Raw genomic sequence first — 23,929 nt, forward strand, 5'->3', positions numbered from 1 at the left:
AGAGTTCTAGCTTTGTGCAAAAACAAAAACAACAACAAAACCCTCAGGGACAGCACCCAGGTCCTGAGTTCAAGCCCCAGGACCGGCAAAAAGAAAGAGTGGGGGGAGGGAGGGAAAGATGACATCTGCTTCATCCTTGGGATTAGTGTGAAGTTACAGATGTCTCAGACAACTGCCTGGCCTTCATTGCCAGAGATGGGTCATCCCACATGGCTCAGAGAAAGCTATTGCCTTGAGCGCAAGTGGCTGACCTGCCTTCCTGTTCCGGATTATAAAAGGGAGCAGGCCAGCAGCAGGAGGAGAAGCCAGTGAGAATCCCCTCCTTTGAAGAGTGTCCAGAGCTCCCGCTGGCCCTCAGGAGGGAGGGCCAACTAAAGCCCAGCCTTCTTACAGTGCGAAAGATGGCAGCTGCCCTTGTTTGTCACAGAGCAAGAGCCTTTTCCTTTGATCCTCCTCCTCCTCCTCCTTTCACCAGAGCAGAGAGGTGAACTCAGGTTCCCAGCTCAATTCTGACCACCAGCAAAAGGCCCCTTACCCACCTATGCCCCGCATCCCTTGGGGATGCTTTCCTAGCCAGGGACCTCCACGTTGCCCTGGTCATTCTCCAGCCGCAGCTAGGCTGTCTCTGCCTCTACCCACGGGTTTTTAATCCACCGGAAAATAAAAATGACTCATTAACACCTCCCAGGCAGTTACAGGGCACCTTTAGTTCTGATCCCTATGCTTTGCCCCATGAGAACCACAAGTCAGGAATCATTTCCAGCCTAACTCAAGAGGATAAGTAACTTGTCCAAGGTCACATAGTGACCAAAAAAAAAAAGACAAAAAACTTGGTGGCCTCCTGCCGGACAGTCTGGCAGACAGAGGTTCAAGTCATCTCTGTGGAAAGGTGGAAGATGGGCATTGTCCGTGGGCGCCTCAGGGGTGGGGCAGGGGAGGCTGCTGGCCTTGACCTTCGTTCACGCTCACTTCCGAAGTTTAGACACAACTCTGCTCTCCCCGCCTGCACCCTGCGTTCGGCGACTCCCACATCCAGGCGACGCCCCCTCCTCCGAGAGCGCCCGGAGTGGGGAGGGCCGATCGTTCCCTTCGCGAACAAGACCAAATCCTCCTCATCACCCACATAAACAGCTCCACTTCCTCCCCAAATATGCGGCCCCGGAGCCCCCGCGCTCCCCCCGCCGCCCTGTCCGCAGCCGCCCCCGGCACGCGCCACCACGCCGGCCTGCGCCGCGAGGCGGCGGGAAGGGAGGGGAGGGGGGCGCGGCGCGGGCCGGCCGCCCGGCGGGGAGCGGGAGGGGGGCGCCGGGCGCGCTGCCAGCCCGGCCCGGGCCGCGCCGCGGGGGCCGCCGCCCCTCGCCACGTGGTGGTGGTAGCGACGGGGTCCGGGGCGCCTTTCCCAGTCGGAGGAACCGGGAGCAGCCGGGGAGGAGGAGGCGGCGGCGGCGGCGACGGCGGCGGAGGAGGAGCGGGGCGGGCGGGAGGGCGGGAGGGGGTTGGGGGGAGGGGTGGGGGGTGGGGAGAGACCCGGCGGCGGCGACAGGGCGAGGAGCGGAGCGCGGTGCCAGGGGGGGTGGGGGCCCGGGTGCCCGTCTGGGGAGGGAGTCGGCGGAGGGGGTAAGCTGCGATCACAAGCAGGAACCGGCGGCAGCCGTGAGTCCCCGGCCGGGGCCAGGGCGGGGGAGGGCAGCGGCGCCCCGCGCGGGGCCCCGGGGGTCGCGGGCTGCGCCGGAGGAGGGGGCGCGAGGCTGGCAGGCCACTGACACCGGGTGACGGGAGGAGGGTCCCGTGGCGACCCCCCGCCTCCCCCCCACCACACCCCTGGGCCCAGTCCGCCGTCGCTCTCTCCAGGCCGCGTCGCCTCCGGAGCCCCTCGCTCGGCCCGGGCAGGGCCGGCAGCCGGGGCCCAGGGCTCCGGGCTCGGCCAGCCGTGGGGGTGGGGGCTGCGTGGTTTCAGTCCCAGAGAGGGGAGGGGCGACGATTTCTGTCGGCCAAGCTGAAGGGGTTTAAAGGGCGGGTCTTAAAGGGGCCGCGGGAGGCACCCCCTCCCCAGCCACCTTCCCTTTGCGCTCTGCGGGGCCGCCGGGCCAGGAGGAGAACGACGGGGAAGGTGGCATGGGTCAGGCGGCCCGGGGCTCCGAGCCCTGCAGTCGGGGTGGGCCCCGGAGGCGGCCAGGGGCCTGGGGGGGGTGTGGTGAGCGCGGGCGGGAGGAGCAGGGGGAGGGGCGGGCGTGGGCAGGAGGGGGTTAAAGGTGGGGCCCGCTCTACAAACACGGGCACACACTCCTTACTCAGACCCGGGCACTCGCGTTTCCTTGGCACTTAGAGGAGGCTGGAGTGGGGGTGGGTGGGGGGGGTTCTGGGGGGGGTGTCTTGCGCTCGAGCCCTGTGCACCCCAAGCTCCTGGAGCGCCGCTTCGGGGAGGTCGCGGAGCCCACTCCCTGGCACGGGCGCCGAACCCCCTCGCCTGAGCGCACACACGCTCCAGCGCGCGCACACACCTCGGACATTCCCATAGTGCCTCACGTGACACACGGCCCGAACGTGCGCACCTTCCCCACGCTCACGCTCGCGTGCTCACGCGCGCGCGCGCGCTCTCATACACACACACACACACACACAGCCTCTCCACTCCGGCCGACCCCCAGCCTCGGCCCCCGGCAAAGGCGCTCATTGATGGTGACACACCTACACTCATTCACATCCACACTACCCCCACATGCCAGCCACAGACACATTCATCAACAGGGCCCTGAGAAGTACACACGCACCCCCTCGCTGCCTACTCCTTCTTTTGGGAGCCCTGAGTCATTCCTGCCCCCCCTCCCAGGGCTCCCCATTTCCCTCTCTCAGGCACACTGGGGTTGTCCATTGCAGCCTCTTCGCCTGAACCAGGCCCTCACCCAGTTTGCTCCCTCTGACACTCAGCCAAGGACTTCCTGTAGGTCCCGGGTCAGGGGCTGGGAGCGCCTGGACAGCTGCCACCGCCCGGACAGCTGCCACCGCCCCTGCGCAATGGGGGAGGCACTTCCTTTTCCTGAACTCCGGGATCCTGCAGGAGGAAATGGGGAAGTTGGGAGGGGGCCCAGTGAGGCCTGGCTGACTTGTTAGGGCTGGCCGACCAAAAGCACTGGCTTTCCTTTGGGTGGTGTCAGGACCCTGGGATGAGGACCTCAGCTCTATCGAGGTACTTGCAAAAGGGAGGTCTGGGATAGAGAGTGGGCTGATGAGGGAGCCCCGATGGATGGGGCTGTGCTTATGTTGGGAAGGCAGCTCTCCTATCTACAGGTCTCTCTGGCTTCTGGACAGGAGCCTTTCCCTGCTGCTAGCTGAGCTGGCCTTGGGCCTTCAGTCCCTGCTTGTCTCCCATCCAGTCTTCACCCGGTTCTAGTTTTATTTCCCAAAGGAGGTAGCGGGAGGAGGATGGGGCATAGTCTTCTGGGAAGGGACTGTGGCAGTACCCCTTGATATCTCCCCATACCAAGCTTCTCACTTGACCTAGAGTGTTCAGGCCAGCATGAGAGCGCTGGGGATGAATGCCAAGTGGCCCTTTCCATGCTGTTCCCGCTCTTCTAGGAGGCCCAGTGGGGGCCACCGCACTTACCATGGAGTCCATGTTTGAAGATGACATCAGCATCCTGACCCAGGAGGCCCTAGGGCCCAGTGAGGTGTGGCTGGATGGTCCTGGAGACCCCTCACTGGGAGGTGACATGTGCTCCGCCTCCCACTTTGCCCTCATCACCGCCTATGGAGACATCAAGGAACGGCTGGGAGGCCTGGAGAGGGAGAACGCCACACTCCGCCGCCGCCTCAAAGTCTATGAGATCAAGGTCAGAAGCTAGAGGTGAAAGGGTGGCAGGAACTAGGGGCCTAGCAGAGAATCCAGGGACCCAGAAGAGGGGTCAGAGTCCACTTTTGGGAACTGGTGAGTCTCCCCTGAGAGATATGATTTCTCTGGATTTGTGCTCTGGGTTCCCAGAAGCTAATCTGGAAGGATCAGTTTTGAAGCTGTGGATTACACTGGAAAGGGGACAGTTGGGGACCGTGAGGCAGGTTGTGGGGTGGTGGCCTGGTGGGTGCCAGCCCTCTTGAAGATTGCCCTCCCACAGTACCCGTTGATCAGTGACTTTGGAGAAGAGCATGGCTTCTCTCTGTATGAAATAAAGGATGGCTCCTTGCTGGAGGTGGAGAAGGTTAGTCTGCAGCAACGGCTCAACCAGTTCCAACATGAGGTGAGTACTTGGTCTTGGTCTTCCACACAGCCCAGCTCCCTGAGCTTCTGGCCCTCATCTGCTTCTGACACCCACCTCACCTCTCCCCCTCCTTCACCCCAGCCTCTGGCCTTTAGGTCTTTTGATCAGAAATGACCATGGTCTTCCCTAAGCCAGTTGCAGCCTTTCCTGCCCCTCTGTGTGGTGCTGAGAGTGGGGTTAGGGAGGGGTGATGCCCCTCTGCTCCCACTCAAGGATTCACCTGACTCTGGCTCTCCCCTCTGGGCCCATCCAGTTGCAGAAGAATAAGGAGCAGGAAGAACAGCTCGGGGAGATGATCCAGGCTTACGAGAAACTGTGTGTGGAGAAGAGCGACTTAGAGACGGAGCTGGGGGAGATGGTGAGGCCCAGAGAGAGTAGGGGGTGCTCAAATGTGTTCCCGGTACTCTGTAATCCCTGTGTGAGCCTTCCAACGTTGTCACATCCCTGCTTGTGGTGTGCACCCTGCTTGTGTTCATGTGTATCCGTGAATGACCTCTTGGCCTTCTGAGTGAGACTGTGTGTGACATCCAGGTTTTAGTGACCATACAGTGACACTGTGGGTCACACCAGGTCAACCCTATGCCTGTAGTGCTGTGTCTAGGAGACAAGTGTGGTGAGGCCAGAGGCTATCAGGAATGGCTATCAGTGACGGAGGGATGGGATTTGGTATGTGAGCTGTCAGAATGCAGCCTGCATTGTATAAGCAGGTGGGTGGGCAGGTGTCAGACCCAGAATATGTCATCTCTGCCTGTCCCTGGCTGTGACCTTCATCAAATCAGTCTCCATCCCTTCATTGAAAAATGAGACAATGATAACAACCTTACTGAACTGTGATGAGGATAATGGGGCATTTGCATGAAAATCTTTGTTTCCATACACAAATGCTTATATGGCACTTACTGGGTGCCGGGTGTCATTCTTACACCTTTATATATAATTGTTGCACCCTTCATATTAGAAGAGGTAGGCATGGTACTGCAATCCCCTTTTACTACAAGAGGTAGATGAAGCCCACAAGTGATTAAGTTATGTATGACGATGAAAGTTACATGCTCCTAAGAGTGTGGCAGTATCTGGACACTGAACTGTGTGTGTGTGTGTGTGTGTGTGTGTGTGTGTGTGTGTGTGTGTGTGTGTGTGTGTGTGTGTGTGTGTGTGTGTGTGCTGGTACTATGGCTTGAACCCAGGGTCTTATGCTTGGCTCTTTTGCTCTACCACTTGAGCTACACCTCCACTTCTGCCTGGGCTGGCTTTGAACCCAGATCCTCAGATCTCAGCCTCCTGAGTAGCTAGGCTAGGATTATAGGCATGAGCCACCAAAGCCTGGCTCTGGGTGTTCTTATGATTGGCTCTTTGTGTTAAGGTCAGAAAAGAGATGTTTGATCTGACCTTGCCATGGGTAGTCTCTGGAAACATCTGCATTGCAGGTGCTGGGAGAGGAGTCCTCACCCCATGGCCACTTGGAGTATGAGTGTGGACTCCGATAGCCTCTTCTCCAGGGTGTGGTATCCAGAATGGAGGAGTCCTGGGTTTGGGAAGCCCGCAATAGCTCCCTGGCCTTGTAGAGACCTCTAGCCCTCTGTCTTCTCCTGCAGCGGGCCCTAGTGGAGACACACCTGCGACAGATCTGTGGTTTGGAGCAACAGTTGCGGCAGCAACAAGGCCTCCGGGACGCGTCCTTTTCCAGCCTGAGCCCCCCACCCGCCCCTGCACCCCCCTGTGCTGACCTGGACCTACACTACCTGGCATTGAGAGGAGGACCTGCCTTGAGTCATGGTGAGGTTTCAGTGACCCTCGATTTCCCCACCTCCAGCTTCCCCTGACTAGCCCCTGTTTCAGCACCCTTGGACTCTTCTGGTTTACCTAAAATCCCATTACATTGTCTTCAGTTTGTCCAATCATCACCCCATCTTGCCTTTTCCATATTCACCTCAACTCTACATACCCCAGTTTCTCCCACTGCCATCCCCTTTAAACGCAGCCTTTCTGCGCAGGGTCTGCTTGCCCCAGTGCAATTTGTGGGTGTGCCAGCAGAGGGTGCCCCCACCCAGAGTCCCTGCCTGTCTTAGTTGTGATGAGGCAGGCCAGTGAGGATGCTCTAGACGTCTGAATCTGACAGTGGGGTAGCCTTCTGGAGGCCATCTCATTTTCCCCTGGCCTCCAGCAAGGTTTATCAGCAGCAACTGGCCCATCTCCGCAATGCCTCATAGCAGCGTCTCTCACCCTCCTCTATCTGTTGTCTTGGTCCCTTATGCTTTGTTTCCCACCTGTTTCATTTTGTGTGGATCTGGGAGTTGATGGAGGCAGCTGGACCCAGCCTGACAATGTCCTGTCTCCTGACAGCAGGCTGGGCTGGCCCCACACCGAGTGTGAGTGAGCTGGAGCGGAGGCAGCTGGAAGAGGCCCTGGAGGCTGCACAGGGGGAAGCCCGGGGGGCCCAGCTTCGGGAGGAGCAGCTCCAGGCAGAATGTGAGCGGCTGCAGGGGGAGCTGAAGCAGCTGCAGGAGACTCGGGCCCAGGTAAAGATGGAGAACAACCCTGAGAGGTCCAGGGACATGAAGTGGCAGGGATGGGGTCTAGGCAAGGATGAGGGTAGGCTCTGATCGATTCATCTTCCTTCTTAGGACCTGGCCTCCAACCAGTCGGAGAGGGACATGGCATGGGTGAAGAGAGTGGGAGATGATCAGTAAGTCACATCCCAACCGTTTAACCTGTGGGGGTCCCAGGTCCCTATGAGTTTGGTTTCCATCCCTCTATGGCATCTGGGGTGCTTATTGCTCTACCTCCATCACAAGGAAGGAATGAAACGTGTTTCTTCTTGAGGTGTTGAGCTGGGAGAAATGTACTCAGTGGCTTTGTTGTTATGTCATTGTCATCTGGTATGCACCATTTTCTATACACAGTTGGTTAGGGTTACCCTTCCTTCCTAGTGAGGAGGGAGCTGCTCAGCATGACTCTTGTGTTTTCTGTTCGTCTCAAAACGGAGGCACCTGAGGCTTAGAGAGGTTTCAAGATGGTGTAGCGTCTTACCAGGGACGAGGGGTTCAGGATTTAGGAAGGGAGCATGTTGGTGAGAAGCCAGATGGCCGGGCCTCTGGGGGAGCGCTGGGCAGCCCGGTGTCTTTCACAACTACACCCAGACTCATCTTCTCCTGCTTTCTGAGAAATAGAGCTCAAACTTTTTTTTCCATCCTGTGTCCTTTCCCCTGACATGAGACAGGTGGCACAGACTCCCCGTGTTCACTGGAGAGCGAACCGTGAGGCCCAGAGAGGGAAAGAGCCCCAGGGCTCCTCCCTTCCAAAAGACTTCCTCCTCTTCTTCCTCCCAGCTTTTGGCCAACTTCCCTCCTCACCCTGAGGTAAAGGCCTGGGTGGAGCTGTGATAGCTAGGAGGTGAGAACCCAGTTTATGAGACTGTTGGGTGGGACCCTCTGCTCCACTGCTCGTAGGGGAGAGGCTTTGCGGAGAGGTTCCAACCTCGCTGCGGCTAGGGTTTTGGGCCCATCTCAGCCCCTGTGTTTAGACTCAGAGCACACGTACATATTCATATTCTAGAAGTGTAGCTTGCACCAGAAATCATACCAAAGACTTCTTATGGATCAGCTAGTCCAGTCCCCTCCTATCAGAAGAAGAGGGCAGTGGAGCCTCTCCTAATTGGCTCAGTGCCAAGGGAAGACTTTTTGAGAGCATTGGGGTGTGACCCAGAGATTCTTCCTGGGCTGCAATGTGGTACTGGCTTTGAGGTTACCTTTCTGGACCCCAGATTTCCCTCCAGTCCTTGCTGAGAGATGTGAGAGGAAGATGAGGCAGATTTTTTTTTCTAGTAGTAGAGCTTGAACTCTGGGCCTGGGCGCTGTCCCTCAGCTCTTCAGCTCAAGGCGAACATTCTACTACTTGAGCCACTTCCGGTTTTCTGGTGGTCAATTGGAGAGAAGAGTCTCATGGACTTTCCTACCCAGAATGGCTTTGAACCGAAATCCTCTGATCTTAGCCTCTTGAGTTGCTAGGATTATAGGCATGAGCCACTAGTGCCCGGCTTTTTGTTTGTTTGTTTGTTTTTGTTTTTGTCAGTCATGGAGCTTGAGCTCTGGGCCTAGGTGCTGTCCCTCAGCTCTTCAGCTCAAGGCTAGAGCTCTACCACTTGAGCCACAGTGCCATTTCGAGCTTTTTCTGTTTTTGTGGTGCTGAGGAATCGAACCCAGGGTCTCATGCATGCAAGGCAAGCACTCTACCACTGAGCCACCTTCCCAGCCCCTAGCGCCTGGCTTTGAGGTAGATTAGAGAAGGGGTGGTAGATCCCCAGGGGCCAGGGCTTCATGTGCTAAGAACAAGCCTGTCCCATACGTGCCCTGGAGGTCCTGTCACCTGCATTGCTCATTCTGGCTGGAAAAAAACCTCTTCTCCATACCCAAGGCACCTGTCCCACAAAGCCCTGTGCCAGAGGGAGCCCTCCCCTCCCCCCCCAGCTGCTGAGGGCCTTGCCCAGAAAGTCCTCCCAAGGCACCTCCAGCTCCTGCTCTCCCCGTGGGTCTCTGTGCCTATGGTGGGTCAGGCCCTGCCTGCCGGCCTGCCGGCCTGCCTGCCACATGCACCTTTCACTCCCAGAAAGCCTCAGCTTGGTAAGAGTTTGTGTCAGAGGAAGTCTTCACTCCCTTGGTAGTTTTATTTTCTTAGAAAACTCAGCCCTTGCTGGGCACTGGGCTCATGCCTGTCATCTTAGCTCCTTAGGTGGTTGAAATGTGAGCATCATGGTTTGAAGCAGCCTGGGCATGAAAGCCTGTGAGACTACTATCTCCAATTAATCACAGAAAAAGTCAGACGTAGTGCTGTGGCTCAAGTGGTAGAGTGCTAGCCTTAGGCAAAACAAGCTTAGGGACAGTGCCCAGGAGCAGAGTTCAAGTTCCAGGACTGGCAAAAAAAAAAAAAAAAAAAAAAAAAGAAAGAAAGAAAAAGAAGCCGGGCGCTGGTGGCTCACGCCTGTAATCCTAGCTACTCAGGAGGCCGAGATCTGAGGATCGCAGTTCAAAGCCAGCCCGGGCGGGAGAGACCGTGAGACTCCTATCTCCAATAAAACCACCAGAAAACCGGAAGTGGCGCTGCAGCTCAAGTGGTAGAGCGCGTGCCTTGAGCTGAAGAGCTAAGGGACAACGCCCAGGCCCAGAGTTCAAGCCCCACGACCGACAAAAAAAAAAAAAAAAAAAAGAAAGAAAAAGAAAACTCGGCCCCTTTCGGTAAGAGGCTTCTCCCTAGGGCTCCCCTTCTCCCTGAGGAAGGTAGGCATCCGCTCTCCATTCTTTCTCCTGCCATGTCTGCTGAATTTTACATAAGCCCTTTTCCAAACATGGGAATCTGGGGCTATGTTTTGAGGGTTAGGGGTATGAAGGGGACCCAGTTCTTTTGTATCCTGAAAGTTGCCTCCTATCTTAGCTTGGATGCTTGGGGCAGCCAGGTCGACTGCAAGAATCCTCACCATTCAAACACCTCCCTTAAACGTGTTTGTCTCTCCAGCCCCCCTTCCTGGTTCTGGCTGCACCATGGAACAGGCCCAGAAGCAGCCCTAGCCCAGGTTTCCTAGTCCACGGCTTCCCAGGTCCTGGTGTAGCCAGACTGTCACCATCCAGGTCTAACCCTGAGGCAAGAGTTCCCTTTACCACGAAGTGCTGGTGGCCAGAACCCAGGGGAAAGGATTACCCCAAAGAGAGAGCCTCTGAGGTTACTGGCAAAGGCAGTGTCAAGGTGGGGAGGGGGGGAGCGTTCATCGTGCTCCTGAGTAGGTGCGGGAGGGTCCCAGACAGAGGAGGTGCAGGACCCATGAGCCCCTTTCCTCTGGGCTTGTAGGTTCCTGAGTGGGAGTTTTGGAAAATGCATCCACTGGTAAGAGGGGAGGGGAGAAGGGGAGAGGTACTGCTTGAAGGTAATAAGGATTCCAGGTTGGCTCCAAGGGGGCGATAAGGGTCCTGGGAGGGAGGGGGCTCCTTGGTTAGGGAGCCCAGTAAGAAAAAGGGGCTCAGCATGGGTGAGAAGGGGAAACCCATCAACTATAGGTCTTTCTTTTCTTCCCAACGTGGGGGGCTCAGTGTTGCAGTCTAGGCCCTTTTCCGCCCCCCTCCCTCTGCCCACAAGCCTCTGCGTGGGCTGTGGTTAGTGGTGGGGAAGTGTGAACTCGGAGAGAGAGGATGGAAACTCTGCACGGAGGTCAAGGGCAGTGTGGGGTGGGTCGGGACGGAAGTCGGAGACCCCCATGTACCCTGAGCGTAGCCTCATGCCCCCAAATCAGCGGCTCCGGGCCTCCCCCTTCACGCTTCTCACCCTCCCTACTTCCTTTCTTTCAAGTCTCCTTCAGCCCAGGCACCCAGTGCATGCAGAATTAGCCCCTGGGCGCAACAGCCTCTGGGCTACCCCAGGCGGGCTTTGAGCCCATTTCCAACCCCTGTGCCTGACAGCAAGACCTACAGCTTGTCCTTGCTGGCTGGTTCCCTGATGGGAAACCCCGCTTTGTAAACTAAGTCTTAAACTGGTGTCTCAAAAAAAGCACAACACGAGCTACTTGTTTCCCAGGCACTCCTTCCTGGCTTCTTTATCTATGCGGCACATTAGGCAAGGTGAGATACCTACAAGATCTCTTTTCATTCTCCTACCATGAGGTGCTGAGAAGCCCAGTAGAGGAGAAGAGCAGCGCAGGCACCCAGCTGGTCCCTAGCAGGTGGGGACTCACGGTGTGTCTTCCTGCTCAGGTTCTTTTATAGGTAGGAGACTCTTTATGAGAGGGGCGGCTATGTGATCTGTTGGCCAAATTGGGGTGGGTTTTGAAAGTGAAAGGGGCACTATTAATAATTTTGCTGTGGCAGCTAGTGTGAAGCAGGATGGTTCTTGGCAAACTGAGGCCCTGCTTCTAACACTCTCCTACCCCCCCCCCCCTCCCCGTAGCTGCTTGATTCTGCTGTATCTGCCATGGTTTGTAGTCACAGTGGACGTATACTGGAAGCCTGGCCAGAGCTGCCACGAAGCGCTAGGCTCTGGGGACCACAAGTTACAGCTGGTGGAGGAGAGTGAAGGGCTCAAGGCACTGGAAAGGAAGTGGTAGAGCACTGGCTTGTTGCAAAGCAACTTCCTCCTCCCCCAGCCCACAACCTCAAGTCCGCTCCACGGCCTGGTGCCTGTGGTCCCCTCCCTGAGGGTCGGGCAGGCGGGAAGATTGGTACTGGGTGTGCCTGTGGGTGGTGGAAAGTTCAGCGCCTAAATTCTCCCACAGAATGAGATGGCTGGGGGAGCAGGGGTGGGCTCTGGATGAGAATGGAGGGGTTGGGAATGCTGGCTTTGTGTTTCCCTCCCAATTCTGAATCAGTTCTGCTCACATGACAGCTATAATCTTCACCCTGGTGTCAACCCTAGTTTCATCTCTAACTCTAATCTTTTAAAAAAAAAAACATTTTAAATTTAGTCTATTTATTTTATTTTTAATTTTTATTTAATTTTTATTTTTACTGGGGCTTGAACTCAGGGCCTGGGCACTGTCCCTGAGCTTCTTTTGCTCAAGGCTAGCACTCTACCATTTCTGCCACAGTGCCATTTCCAGCCTGTTTGTGTGGTACTGAGGAATCGAACCCAGGGCTTCATGCATGCAAGGCAAGCACTCTACCACTAAGCCACATTCCCAGCCCTCTGACTCTACTCTTATCTCTAATTCTTTTTTTTTTGGGGGGGGGGTCTGGTTGTGGGGCCTGAAATCTGGGCCTGGGCACTGTCCCTCAGCTCTTTAGCTCAAGGCTAGCACTTTACCACTTGAGCCACAGCGCCACTTCTGGCTTTTTTCTTTTTGCTTATGTGGTGCTGAGGAATCGAACCCAGGGCCTCATGCATGCAAGGCAAGTGCTCTGCCACTGAGCCACCTTCCCAGCCCCTCTTATCTCTAATTCTCATTCTACCTCTGTCCACAAGAACTTCCAACCTCAAGCCTCCTCTGATTCGAACTCTACCTTTCATCCAGACCTCAAGCCACTCTCCTGGTCTAAGCCTATCATCTAAGCCTGAATTCTGGTTCTACCACATTCTTTCCACTCTGGTGCAGCACAGAGCAGGTGGGGTCCTGTGGGGTTCAGAAGCTGGGTTGAGGCAGAGAGAGACCTGGAGAAGGATGTTCAGGCCTTTAACCCTTGCTTCAGTTGTTTGATCAGTTATAGCAAAGATGATGGCTTCCAGACAAGTTTTTGAGATCCCTGGATTATTCATGGAAAGAATGAATAAGGGCTGGGAAGATGGCTCAGTGGTAGAGTGCTTGCCTTGCATGCACCAGGCCCTGGGTTTGATTCCTCAGCACCACATAAACAAAAGGCCGGAAGTGGCACTGTGGCTCAAGTGGTAGAGCGCTAGCCTTGAGCTGAAGAGCTGAGGGATGGTGCCCAGGCCCAGAGTTCAGGGCTCACAACTGACAAAAAAAAATGAATGAATGAATGAATGAAACACAGATCAATGAAGGAGAGGAATTTCTTACATCTGAGAGTGCCCTTCTTCCTGCCAACTCTGCCTTTTGCACTGTGGCTCCTCTGAAGGTGCCAGCCTAGCAGGCTGAGGTGCCAAAAGCAAGCATTTGAATCCCTGTTTTGTGCAACCATTGCTCTGTGACCTCAAGCCAGCTCCTAATTGATCTTTCATGTCCATGTCTGTCTAGCACCTTCTTCCCTCTCTGGCAGGAGCAGACGTTCTTGTTTTCTCCCAGGCCATCTGCAAGGTCTCTAGCCTCCTTGTTCTTCTCTTCTATCATCGCTGCTCCTACTTTCCTGCCTTTCCTGATTGTTTGGGAGGTGTACACATAATGGTCAGTAGCATAGGTTTTGGAGCAGCTCAACTACTTCTGGGCTTTAGGACTTTGGTCAAGTGATTTAATCTCTGTGCATCTCATTTTCTACTCTGTAAAACAGAGGCAGTAACAGTGGCACTGCTGTGAAGGGTTGTGAAGACAGTGCAGCTTAGCACACAGTTTGTAGTCTGGGATCAGCATTCATTCAAATGATCCATGGTTCTTTTCTGGTTCCCTCTCAGGTTTAGACAACCAAGTGGTGACAGACTCAGTCTTTTTTCTGTAATCTAAACAGTCAAGGGGCACTCTGGTATAACCACTGCTGCCCTTCACCTGAACCCTTCTTCCTAGAGTCATGATGGTGGAAAGAGCACTCAGGTGTGGTCAGGAAGCTAGCAAACGTATTTCAGTGCATGTGTGTAGCTCTTGGTTGTGTTATGAAGTTGAGATTTTTTTTTCCACTGAATTGGCAGTGTTTTCAGTGAGTCATTCAGATGGTTAAAATACTCTGCAGCTGGGTGTGTGTATCTTTAGGAGAGAAAAAATGCCTACTGAAAAGGCAGGTCTTGTGGGGCCAGGACCTATCTGGAGGTCAGGTCTTTCCTTGCCAGGTTCTTTGTGAAGATGGCCAGTCGGTTCTTAGAGGACAGTATCTGACTGGCCCAAACACCTGGTGTCAGCTGGGATAGAGGCTGAGCATTTTGGGCTAGGGCTTCCTCCTTCCATTTCCTATGATCCTGGTTTTTTTTTTTTTTTTTTTTTTTTTTTTCTGTGAGGAGAGATTTAGGATCCAGGCTGTGGAAACTAGGGTGGCTTCTGACAAGGGAGGAAAAGAAGCAGGAGAGAGGGGCCTGGGAACTGAGTGTGGCAGGTGAGATCTCCCCGGCAGAGTGTGAAAGCGACGACCTGTATCTGTCACCTGAGATGCAGCAGGGAAGGTGGATGGGAAAAGCAACTATGGCTGAGTGGATGGAGGATGACACTTCATCAGTATCCTGCCCCAAACACCCCAGCGGCCCCCAATGCTGAGTGGATGGCAGAGTCCCACTCTTCACATTGCCCTTGGTCTAAAGAGAAATGAAATCTTCCTTCCTTCCTTCCTCCCTTCCTTCCTTCCTCCCTTCCTTCTTTCCTCCCTTCCTCCCTTCCTCCCTCCGTCCCTCCCACCCTCCCTCCCTTCTTTTATTCATTCAGTCAGTAAGTTAGTTAGAGATTCTGGGGCTTTGAACTCAGGGCCTAGTGCTTGCTAGGCAGGAGCTCTAATGCTTAGCTGCTCCCCTCCCCCATCTTTTTTTTTTTTTTTCACTAGTAATGCCTGGACTGAGATTTGCCTATTAGGTTAACCACTGTAGCATGGACAGGTATGCAACCCCATACCCAGATTCTTTCCATTAAGTAAGACTTGTGGACTTTTTTGCCCTTGCTGGCCTAGAATGAGGATCCTCCCAATCTCAGGCTCTTAAATAGTTAAATGACAAATACATACCATTAACATACCATTATATCCAGTTAGAGGTTGTGAAAGGATCTTGGGAACTTTTCTGCCTGGAACTGGCTCTGTGTGTGTGTGTGTGTGTGTGTGTGTGTGTGTGTGTGTGTGTGTGTGTGTGTGTGTGTGTGTGTGTGTGTGTGTGTGTGTGTGTGTGTGTGTGTGTTTGCTTGCACACATGTGTTCATGTGCGTATATTAGTCCTAGGTCTTGAACTCAGACCCTGGGTACTGTCCCTATACTTTTTAGCTCAAGGCTAGCACTCTACCACTTGAGCCACAGGTCCACTTTTGGCTTTTTTGTTAGTTAATTGGAGATAAGAGTTCTCCATGGAGGGCTGGGAAGTTGGCTCAGTGGTAGAGTGCCTGCCTTGCATGCCTGAGGCCCTGGGTTCGATTCCTCAGCACCACATAAACAAAAAGAAAAAAAGCCGGAAGTGGTACTGTGGCTCAAGTGGTAGAGCACTAGCCTTGAGCTGAAGAGCTGAGGGACAGCGCCCAGGCCCAGAGTTCAGGCCCCATGACTGGACCAAAAAAAAAAAAAAAAAGAGTCTCCATGGACTTTCCTGCCCAGGATGGCTTTGAACTGCAATCCTTCGATCTCAGCCTGCCGAGTAGTTAGAATTATAAGCACGAGCCACCAATGCCCAGCCTGGGCTGACTTTGGATCCTTCTTTTCTCAACATTCCAAGTAGCTATGATTATAGGGCTAAGCCACTGGCTTTGGAGTTTCTGGTTTGATGTAGGGCATATGTGGAGCTCCCAGTCTGATAGGAAGACACCATTTCTTCCCATGGGCCCATTAGCCCAAGACACATTAGCAAATGTAGGAACTGAGATGTATCATGGCTGTAGGACCTTGGTGAGGAGTCCTAGGACATTTTTCTCAGAAGTATGCCCAGGACTTGCCTTTCCCCAAAAGGGTTTGTCCCCCAGACTCCCTGCTCAAGTATGCTTTGGTCCAATTGGATTAATAGTTGTTTGGTTGTGGATGGACTGTTTCTCCCCTCATCCCTCAGCCTTGTCCTTTTCTTTCTTTCTTTGGTCCGGTCGTGGGGCCTGAACTCTGGGCCTGGGCGCTGTCCCTCAGCTCTTCAGCTCAAGGCTAGTGCTCTACCACTTGAGCCACAGCGCCACTTCTGGCTTTTTTCTTTTTGCTTATGTGGTGCTGAGGAATGGAACCCAGGGCCTCAGGCATGCAAGGCAAGCGCTCTACCACTAAGCCACCTTCCCAGCCCAGCCTTGTCCTTTTCAAAGGGGAGGATGCTTTACATGGACTCCTCCAGCAAATGGACTATGTTCTGCTTTTCATTTGTGCTCTGAGAAAAAACAGTGACAACTATAAAGTCAGCACGACTTTTTTTTTTCTGGTCTAAGAACTAAAACTCAGGGCATGGGTGCTGTCCCTGAGCATCTGCTCAAGGCTAGTGCTCAACCACGTGAACCACAGTTCCACTTCCAGCCTTTTCTGAGTAGTTTATTAGAGATGAATTTCTCACAGACTTTCCTGCCTGGGTGGCTTCAAACCTGGATCCTCCTATTGCAATCAACCTCCTGGGTAGCTTGGATTACAGGCATGAGCCACTGGTGCCCAGCTTCAGCACAACTTCTCTTTCTTTCTTTCTTTTTTTTGCTGGCTTGAACTCAGAGCCTGGGCACTGACCCTGAGCTTCTTTTTGCTCAAGGCTAGCACTCTACCACTTGAGCCACAGTGCCACTTCTGGCTTTTTCTGTGTATGTGGTACTGAGGAATCGAACTTAGGGCTTCATGCATGCTAGGCAAGCACTGTACTACTAAGCCACTTCCCAGCCCCCCAGCACAACTTTTCCATGGGGCTATTTTGACATCACAGCTTCTGCACAGATGAGGAAAACATTCTCACCACCTACACGAGCTGTGTTAAGTCCGCAGATGGACCTGACTGGTCCCTTGGAATCTCTCTGGCACCCATCCTCACCCCTGCAACAGAAACCTCTGCCCCAACCCTAGAAATGTTTTCTGGAGGCTTCCTGGAGGAGGTGGCCTTTGATCTTAGAAGCAGAGGATTACTACAGTTGAAGTAGGAGGACCCTGGAGGATTGGGCCAGGTGCAGCTACAGGGACAGAGCCGTTCTTCCTAGCAGCCTGGGACTTAGGAGCCCACCACCCCTTGCCCTCTGCCCTCAGGGTGAATTTGGCCCTGGCCTACACTGAGCTGACGGAGGAGCTGGGCCGGCTCCGGGAGTTGAGCTCCCTGCAAGGGAGGATCTTGAGGACCTTGTTGCAGGAGCAGGCTCGGAATGGAGGTGAGCACACGGGACGACTGATGGATGGCAAGGCCGGCTGAGGAGGGAGGAAGGTGGCCATGGCAGCCCTTCCCTGGTCCCGGGTCCCGCCTGGCCCCACAAGCCTAAGCACCATCTTGCGTTCTCTTGCAGGTCAGAGACACTCGCCGCTGTCGCAGCGCCACTCCCCGTCCCCCCAGTGCCCCTCGCCCTCCCCGCCCGCCCGGGTGGCACCCCCTTGCGCCCCGTGCCAGTCACCCGCCCCGCAGCGCCGCTCTCCTGTGCCCCCGTGCCCCTCGCCCCAGCAGCGCCGCTCGCCGGCCTCGCCCTCCTGCCCGTCGCCCGTCCCGCAGCGCCGCTCGCCGGTGCCGCCGCCGCCGCCGTGCCAGTCCCCCAGCCCGCAGCGCCGCTCGCCGGTGCCCCCCAGCTGCCCGGCCCCGCAGCCCCGGCCGCCGCCGCCCCCGCCGCCCGGGGAGAGGCCGCTGGCCGAGCGCGCCTACGCCAAGCCGCCCAGCCACCACGTGAAGGCCGGCTTCCAGGGCCGCCGCAGCTATTCGGAGCTGGCGGAGGGCGCGGCCTACGCGGGCGCCTCCCCGGCCTGGCTGCAGGCCGAGGCGGCCACGCTCCCCAAGCCCCGCGCCTACGGCGAGCTCTACGGGCCCGGCCGGCCGCTCAGCCCGCGGCGCGCCTTCGAGGGCATCCGGCTGCGCTTCGAGAAGCAGCCGTCGGAGGAGGAGGAGTGGGCCGTGCCCGCCAGCCCGCCCAGCCCCGAGGTGGGCACCATCCGCTGCGCCTCCTTCTGCGCCGGCTTCCCCATCCCCGAGTCGCCGGCAGCCACCGCCTATGCCCACGCCGAGCACGCGCAGTCCTGGCCGTCCATCAACGTGAGTGGGTGCCCCCCGCGGAGAGCTCCACCCTGGGCCTGGGGACCTCGGCCCTCGCCGGTGCCCGCCAGCCAGCCCTTCACACCCTGTAGTCTGGGAGGCTCCTGGGACCACCAGCATTAGTATACAGGTCGCCTCCCTGTGTGAGTGCGACTGGTTGGTGGGAGTTGGGTCTTCTGTCCGGTGCTATGGTTAAGGAGGCTGAGATCTGAGGATAGTGGTTCAAAGCCAGCCCGGGCAAGAAAAGTCTGTGAGATTCTCATCTCCAGTTAACCACCAGAAAGCCAGAAGTGGAGCTGTGGCTCAAAGTGGTAGAGTTTTAGCCTTGACCAAAAGAAATTCAAGAGACAGCACCCAGGCCCTACAGGACAGACCAGAAAAGAAAAGAAAAGAAAAAAAAAGAGTATGGTTCTCAGCTCTGATTGTGATTCCCACTCCCCTACTTAGCTGTAGTGCAACTTACACTTTCTGATCTTCAACTTCCCACCCATAAAGTGGAGGCCAAGATGTTTCAAAACTTGAATTACCAGAGAAGTGTTCTTTATTAGGAAGAGAATCTGAACCTAAAGTAGTCTGCAGCATGTGTGCCTCCAACACCCTGTATTTGGTAGGGTAGGCATACTCAAGGCTGTGGGGCACCTGGACCCACAAGGGACCCACCAGACTCTCTGCTTCCCTTCTCCAGGCTTCAGAGCCCCTGTCTTCCATCTGTCCTGGAAGACATCATATCTCAGGGCTCCATCACATCACTGAAATAATGAGTTTCCTGAATGTCACAACTAGCTAGCCCTTGTCATCTGAAAGGACCAAAATACATTCCACAGCCAGACAAAATTATTTTGGGATTATACATAGTTTGGGATTGTTCCGTGCTTTGAGTCCTCTGGAGTTAACAGTCTTAGTCACTCTGGGAGCATGTCTGGGCTTCGGCTCCCCTCATTACTGTAGGTGCCCCGGGCAGCTGAGCAGTGACTCCTGTAGCAGTGACTCTCATACATTTCCTGGGGACCTGTGCTGTGGGCAGGCAATGGCTAAGCTGGTGGCTGGGAGGATGGTGCTGGAGAAAGGGTTCTTAGACCCTCTTCTGCATGCTGCAGCTCTCTCTGTCCTGGATCTTGGGAATGGGAAATTAGGATGTGGAAAGCATAAGTAACTCCTCCTCTCCCCACAGCTGCTGATGGAGACCGTGGGCTCTGACATCCGAAGTTGCCCCCTCTGCCAGCTGGGTTTCCCTGTCGGGTACCCAGATGATGCCCTCATCAAACACATTGACTCCCACCTGGAGAACAGCAAGATTTAGGGCACCTCCCCCTATCTGGCTGTTTCTCTGTCCTCTCTCATCACCCCCAAAACTCACTGAATGCTGCATGAATCTCGTGGGGGGCCCCTGCCCCTTACGGTCCCCAGATACCTCCACTAGCTACTGAGTCAATGTGAGTGCCATCTTCCCTGGCCCAGGCACCACTCAGCTCTGGCTTTTCCCAGGAGGTCAGACAAGACTTCCCCCATCCTCCCAGTTTCCGCTGGGGAGATGGGGAATTCTGCGAGGGAGATGGGGAGGGGCATACCCCCAGGCCTCTCCCTCTGTCCTTCTCAAACAGGATCAGATCCTAGGAGGTATCTAGTGCTGGGGCCTGGGGGAAGGGGAAGGTTTCAGATAACTCCTGGAGCTCCTGAGGCCCTCCCTCAAATGCCCTTCTGTGACCCAGGCTGTACTCTTCCAGGGAGCACCTCCCAGTGGGGGCCCAGCACCTGCCCTGCACAGAGATGCAGATCCTGTCTCCCATGGCCGGCCTTGCGGGAAGGAGGCATCCTATGTCTTGCCAGTCCCTGGAGGCCAGCCCTGTTCTCCCCCTCTACCCGCCCTGAGGAACAGGGAGAGAGGAAGAGGAGAGGGAGGACCATCCCAAAGAGGCTGTCCTGGGGCTGGAGGCCCTGTGCCATTGCCCTCAGGCTGCAGGGCTGTCTGCCAGCCTCCCAGGCCCCCCTCCTGGCGCCCCTGGCACTGAGGCACAGATCACCAAGCAGATGTCCCCCCCCACACTGGAGCCCTGACACCGGTGCCCTGGAGCCTCTGTATGACTCAGCCTCTTATTTTCTGGGTGGGAGTCATCAGCCCCTGCCTCAGAGGCCAGAACCTGAGAAATGGGCCCAGGGTGCTGTGGAGATCAACTTCAAAAGAGCTAGCCCCTTTCCTCATACCCACATTCTCCCTGTGAAATCTACCTCAGAGTCGTCCCCTCAGAAGGACAGGTGAGCAGAGGTTGTGGGGACCCCCGGCTGAGGTGGGGAGCCTCCTGCGCAGGAGCCTGCTGCCCACAATGAATCCACCCTCCACTACAAGCCTCCTCCAGGCCTCAGCCCCAGGCCAGTGGCAGTGAACACGACTGTCAGCGCATGTGCCGTTCTGATCCAGATCTCTTCCAGGCCCCTTCCCCATGCCCCTCTCACCCTCAGTGCTGGGGTGTGTGTGTCAAGGGGTGAGTCGGGCAGGGAAGGGACCAAGGACTCCAGAGACACATGTCATTGTACCCTGAGTGTTCCCCAGAGAGGGGACATGGGGAAGGGGGGGCCTGGAGAGGGGAGAGGGGACCCTGTGCTCTCGGAAAGTTGAAAGTCCAAATAAAACTTACCTGTTCCATCTGCACTTGGCCCGTGCCTCTGTGTCTAGGGTGAGGGGGTCTTGGAAACTCTCAGGGAACCAAGAGAAGGCAGGCACTGGCAAGTAGGGGATACCTGGGGCACCCACCGGTTCTGTTGATTCAGATCTGCTAGTGGTCACCGGTGGTTTGTGACGTAAGTTGACTTTGAATAGGGGTGAAGCAGCCCCTCAGCTCCAAGCGGGTACCGGGGCTTTTGCACTTTTCCCTCCCACCAGGTCTGCTAGTGAAGGCTCTAAAGAGAGTTTGTAGACAGGGTTTATCAATAGTCCCATCTTTTCATCAGACAACTCTTGCACACCGGGAACCAGGCTGGGGCTTCAGGAGGAACAACACTGCCCACGTCCATGTGTCTGAGCAGGGGAGGGGCGGGGCCCAAGCTGAGCTGCTGCCTCAAACATCCCACTCGTGGGAGGTCAGAGCTAGGTCATGAACTCATGACTTTTGCCCCCGCGAGGCTGTGCCCTCTGTTGGCAAAAGGGGTCTGAGCCACTGAATTCATTGACTCAAGGTGCCTTTCATTCCCATGTAGCCCTTTTTGACCAAGTGACCACTTAATTTAAAAGGAACGAGGCACCGGTAGGTTCAAACTTATCATCCTAGCTACTCAGAGAGATGGGAGGATCAAGGTCCAGAGCCAGTGAGGGCAGGATGGTCTCTGAGACGCAATCGCTTGCTGATGACTTGAGGTAGACTCAGGGCAATTGTCCCTCCCCATTCTGTGCCAGGGTCCAGCTATGGGCTCCTCTTGCAATAAACAGCTGTCATCTGCAGCCAAGACTTATCTGAGTGCCAGCAAAGAAAGGTAGGTGGCATGGAAAGGTAGCCTATGTGGCATGGATTCTAACTTTGGGAAAAGAATCTTCTAGGCCTCTGATGCATGATTTAGTGTCATCCTCAGTTCTCATGGACGAAGACTCATGTCTCTAGAACCAGGTCTCGCTGGACCTTTGCTAGTGCGGCCTGAAGAACTAAGGGGTGGCTTAGGGCCACACAAGGCAAAGAAAAGTTCTATACCTCTATTCCTTGAGGAGGAAAATGGTACAGGAAGAGCTGGAGATGAGTTAGCACGCAGGTAGGGGGTAGGCCAGGGAAGCTGAGCACGTTCCTTGAGCATGCCTGGCAATGCAAGAGCGCCCAGGTGGGCCAATGTTAGGACCTCCGCTTCCCTGTCACCAGGGCGAGGGGAGCGTGGGGACATAGGTGCAGAATCTGGCAGCTTGTCTCCCTGATTTCTACAGACCCAGGAAAGACTCAGGTGCAGAGCAGAACATGGCTGGGGGCTAGCAGGGAAGGCGGGAAGGGAGGAAAATACAGTGTGCCCCCAGCCACAACTTCTCATCCAGTGTCCCTGAAAGAAAGGGACATGTGGATAGGAAGTGGGGAGGGAGGATGGGGAGCTTTGCTGATGCTCAGCCGTCCCTTTTCTCTCTGGCAGGACTGATGGAGCCAAGAGCAACACATTGCTCTTTAGACCTGGGAAGGGTCACAAGGGATTGAATTAGGCCAAAAAAGTTTGACATCTATTTCCTTGTCTGTCTTTCTGTCTCTCTCTTTGGTACCTGTTCTAGGGTTTGAACTCATGGCCTGCGCACATCCCTGAGCTACTTTTACTCAAGGCTAGAGCTCTACCACTTGGGCCACAGCTCTACTTTGGACTTTTTAGTAGTTAATTAAAGATAAGAGTCTCACATACTTTCCTTCCTGGGCTGGCTTTGAACCTTGATCCTCTGATCTCAGCCTCCTAAGTAGCTAGAATTACAGGCATAAGCCACCAGCACCTGGCTAGGAGTTGACACTTTTTTTTTTTTTTTTTGTCAGTTGTGGGGCTTGAGCTCTGGGCCTGGGTACTGTCCCTCAGCTCTTCAGCTCAAGGCTAGTGTTCTACCACTTGAGCCACAGCGCCACTTCGGGTTTTCTGGTGGCTTATTGGAGATAAGTCTCACAGACTTTCCTAACTGGGCTGGCTTTGAACCAGGATCCTTAGATCTCAGCTTCCTGAGTAGCTAGGATTACAGGCGTGAGTCACCAGCACCCAGTTAGGAATTGACATCTTTATGCTACTTCAAAGGGAAGGAGGTGGAAGGGGAGACCTTAGGAGACTGGGAAGAACACACTGGAGGTGGGGGTGGGGGTGAGGGATCCACTGGTTCTTCCCAGTACAGATCCAAAGCCAGACATGAGGGAGGGGGGGACTGGAAATGTGGCCTAGAGATAGAATGCTTGCCTAGCGTGCACAATGCCCTGGGGTTCAATTCCTCAGCACCACATAAAAAAAGCCAGAAGTGGTGCTGTGTCTCATGTGGTAAGTGCTATCTTTGAGCAAAAAGTGCCTAGGCCCTGAGTTCAAGCCCAAGGACTGGCAAAAAAAAAAAAAAAAAAAGGGGGGGGCGGGGATGGGGAGTAGGGGGAAGCTGGGTAACAACTTCCTGAGGACCAGACTATCCACAGGTGTAATGTATCTCCAAATGTCAAACTCTGGTTCTTCTCCTCCAAGGTGTCCCTAGCCAGAGCTACCAGGCCATGGATCCTTGTCCTGGGTCCTTGCACAGACTGTGTCAGGTACTGGCCAAGGAGAGTGCAGCCCTTTAAGAAGCTGATCCAAGTCCATACCCTATCAGGGAGAAGCTGATTGGATGGCTGAGGAAGGGAGGGGTGTGCGGGTGATGATGGAGCTGTGTTCATGAGAAACACCTCACTCAGCTGACTAGGACTGGTGAAGAACAAAGGGGCAGGGGTTTCACTCTGTGACAACTGTAGAGTAGGGGGCGTGAGACTGCTTCCTTAGTCCCATCTCTTCAGTAAGGACAAAAACAGAGCAGCTTGGTAACAACAGGAAGAAATGTGGAGGTTACAGATGAGAAGGAGACATCAAGGACAAGGTGTGTGTGTGTGGCGGTGTCCTCACCAGAAGAGGTGGGACAAGATGACTGGGGCCAAGGCCAGGTGGTGGCGGGAGACATACAAAACTCTGTAGCACCCTCCTCCTCTTCCTGCTCTCCCTCCAATGTCTCTACCATGACTCAGAGACTCTCAGCAATCGGGCAGCATCCCCAGGTACCTTTGAGATCTCACCTCCATTTGCAGAGGGTCAGAAGACTCCAGTGTGTGCAGCCTGGGAGGGACACTGGTGATACACGGTGTATGCAGATGCCATGGGCTCTGGCAGGGCCCAGGGCAGGAAGGGGCTGGGGCAGGGGAGGACCTGGAAGCCCATTCTTGCCCCTGCCCTGGCCATGCAGAGGCTTCTGAGAATCCAGCCCCACCAACCCACAGCTGCAGCCACCCTCCAATGCTGCTTCAGCCAGGGCAGGGCCATCAGGCGCATCCCACAGATGTTCTGGTCCTCCGTGTGAATGCAGGCATGGGAGTAGGCGGGGAGGGGCTCCGAGGACAGGATGGGTGTCGGCCAGCACCTCCAACGCCTCCTAATTTGCATGACCACTGAAACCCTTCTTGACCAAGAAAATTGAGCTAGAAATAACAGGGGAGGGGGAGTAGAGGTCGTTCCCTTGGGGGGGGATGACTTTGAGGGGCTCTCCCTCTGCCTCTCACACTCCCACGGTGCTGAGAGGGCAGGAG

General features: G+C 55.3%; 1 protein-coding gene across 5 annotated transcripts; it reads left to right on the forward strand.

The window, feature by feature from the left end:
• Positions 1-1,581: 1,581 nt before the first annotated feature.
• Tbkbp1 (TBK1 binding protein 1) lies at positions 1,582-20,334 on the forward strand. 5 transcript variants are annotated; one of them, XM_070028210.1, is made up of 10 exons: positions 1,582-1,653; positions 3,577-3,830; positions 4,110-4,232; positions 4,507-4,611; positions 5,849-6,029; positions 6,597-6,772; positions 6,878-6,939; positions 16,706-16,824; positions 16,957-17,687; positions 18,859-20,334. In XM_070028210.1, the coding sequence occupies exons 2-10, from the start codon at positions 3,606-3,608 to the stop codon at positions 18,985-18,987; spliced, it is 1,851 nt and encodes a 616-aa protein (XP_069884311.1). In that variant the 5' UTR covers positions 1,582-1,653; positions 3,577-3,605; the 3' UTR covers positions 18,988-20,334. The 5 variants fall into 5 exon arrangements, with proteins under 5 accessions (XP_069884311.1, XP_069884310.1, XP_069884307.1 ...); XM_070028209.1 differs by lacking the exon at positions 1,582-1,653 and adding an exon at positions 2,387-3,187; XM_070028206.1 differs by lacking the exon at positions 1,582-1,653 and having other exon boundaries at positions 2,387-3,830.
• The last annotated feature ends 3,595 nt before the right edge of the window (positions 20,335-23,929 follow it).

The sequence above is a fragment of the Dipodomys merriami genome, unplaced genomic scaffold (assembly GCF_024711535.1).
Source record: "Dipodomys merriami isolate MVZ:Mamm:240054 unplaced genomic scaffold, mDipMer1.0.p SCAF_19, whole genome shotgun sequence".
Lineage (NCBI taxonomy): Eukaryota > Metazoa > Chordata > Mammalia > Rodentia > Heteromyidae > Dipodomys > Dipodomys merriami.

Coding starts and splice junctions, on each gene's coding strand:
- Tbkbp1 (XM_070028206.1), top strand. CDS start 3,537: ATGCCAAGTGGCCCTTTCCATGCTGTTCCCGCTCTTCTAGGAGGCCCA. Junction 6,940..16,705: donor AAGAGAGTGGGAGATGATCA/GTAAGTCACATC, acceptor CTCTGCCCTCAG/GGTGAATTTGGCCCTGGCCT. Junction 17,688..18,858: donor AGTCCTGGCCGTCCATCAAC/GTGAGTGGGTGC, acceptor CTCTCCCCACAG/CTGCTGATGGAGACCGTGGG.